The sequence below is a fragment of the Rattus norvegicus genome, chromosome 15, assembly GCF_036323735.1.
Source record: "Rattus norvegicus strain BN/NHsdMcwi chromosome 15, GRCr8, whole genome shotgun sequence".
NCBI classification, from domain to species: Eukaryota; Metazoa; Chordata; class Mammalia; order Rodentia; family Muridae; genus Rattus; species Rattus norvegicus.
The window spans coordinates 29,203,046-29,204,893 of NC_086033.1; the positions used below are offsets into that span (position 1 = coordinate 29,203,046).

General features: G+C 42.7%; 1 gene segment (V, D, J or C); it reads left to right on the forward strand.

Annotated features, from left to right (window-relative positions):
- The first annotated feature begins 805 nt into the window (after nucleotides 1-805).
- Nucleotides 806-1,330, forward strand: LOC134482300 (T cell receptor alpha variable 22-like). The segment is given in 2 exon segments: nucleotides 806-857; nucleotides 1,035-1,330. Coding segments are annotated over 2 exon segments (348 nt in total).
- The last annotated feature ends 518 nt before the right edge of the window (nucleotides 1,331-1,848 follow it).

Genomic DNA, 1,848 nt, shown 5'->3' on the forward strand with positions numbered 1-1,848 from the left:
TATGGGCCCTATGCTCAGCAGTAGAAGACCAATATAGAATGAATCCAGTGGTGTCCTTGTGTCACATTTCTTAATTTGAGCTCTTTCTTTTTCCTTCTTCCTTCCTTCCTTCCTTCCTTCCTTCCTTCCTTCCTTCCTTCCTTTTTTCTTTTCTTTTTCTTGTCATACTGGTCTTTCATCTCTATTTTAGGGTTACATGCCTTGTGTTTTTATGGTTGTGTGTGTGTGTGTGTGTGTGTGTGTGTTTGTCTTTCTTGTTATTTTTATTTTAATTCTGTTTTAAGTGGTTTTTATTTGTTTCCCTGTTTGTTTGCTTTCTAAAGAGAGAAAAAAGAAAGGGCATAGAGTTAGGTGGGTGAGGAGGTGGGAAAGAACTTGGACGTGATGGAGGAGTGGAGACAATGACCGGATCATATTGTCTGGAAAAAATTCAGAACAACAAAACGTCAAACAGTCTTGCTAGGGTTCTGCAAGGCTCTGCTTTACACACTGGAGCCATTAGGTTCCCCACTGGGATTCTTCATTAATGTATTCCCTTTTCTCACACATTTCCCCCCAAACTCCTTATATTACACATTACATTAGAAACACGGTGTCCTGGTCTCTACATCAATGTCCTCCACAGTCCTGGAGCAATGACAGTGCAGAGTCATGAGGTGGAGGTGGGTGGAGTTCCTTGTTCAGATGAATGAGGGAGCTCAGTGACTCAGAGAGAACCTGTAGTCTGTGAGCACAAGTTGTCTGGGCACAAGACTGACCCCCTTCAGAGCTGGAGGGAAGACATCCCAGCAAGTGGACAGGGGCCATGGAGAGGAACCTGGGAGCTGTGCTGGGGATTCTGTGGGTGCAGATTTGCTGTGAGTTGTGCTAAGCTGAGTTTCTATTAGGGATTCTCCAGAAATGTCGGTGGTGGAGGGGGAGAAAGTAGATGAAAATCTACTGTGCATTCCTCCTCGTGGGTGTTTCATGGGGTATTTGATTGATATGGGTAGATAACTCTCTTTAGTTCTGATTTCTTTTTCTGTTTCTAACAGGGGTGAAAGGAGATTCAGTGGAGCAGAGTCCTTCAGCCTTGAGTCTACACGAGGGAACCAGTTCTGTTCTGAGATGCAATTTTTCTATCACCATTACAACTGTGCAGTGGTTCCGACAGAATCCCAGGGGCAGCCTCATCAGTCTGTTCTTCCTGGCTTCAGGAACAAAGGATAACGGGAGATTAAACTCAACATTCAGTTCTAAGGAGCGCTACAGCGCCCTGCACATCAGCATTGCACAGCTGGAGGACTCAGGCACCTACTTCTGTGCTGCTGAGGCACAGTGCTCCCAGTGAGCCTGCAGCCTGGCCCCAAACTGCAGCTGGGTGTGCGACTGCAACTCCTGACACAGGAAGACTCTGCAGGAGGCTTTGCACAGCTGTGGCTTCATCAGATCTCCACCAATTATAGAGAATGCATTAGGAAAAATAAAAATCTCACTGCAGAAGCGCACAGTTAAATTCATACTGAATGATGCTGATTTGTAGAATGTTAAAAACTCAGAAACATCAGTGATTAAAATATACACCACACTTCATCAAATTCTTGTGCTATTATCATAAAATATAAACCCCTCTTAAATAGTGCTGAGTCATTTGGGTCATTTCCCAAAATGAGAACTGAGAGCAATGGTTTCCATCCTCTGTTTAGAGAGCACCAACAACTCTTCCAGCTAATCTGCTCAACATGAAGTTAATAAGAGTACTAATTCCTGAAGGTATAATAAATTAAGTCATCAAAAGGCAAGACAAACAAATCTTATTATTAAATCAAAACATCATTTCTATTGTTTTTACATTTTAAAAATATAATA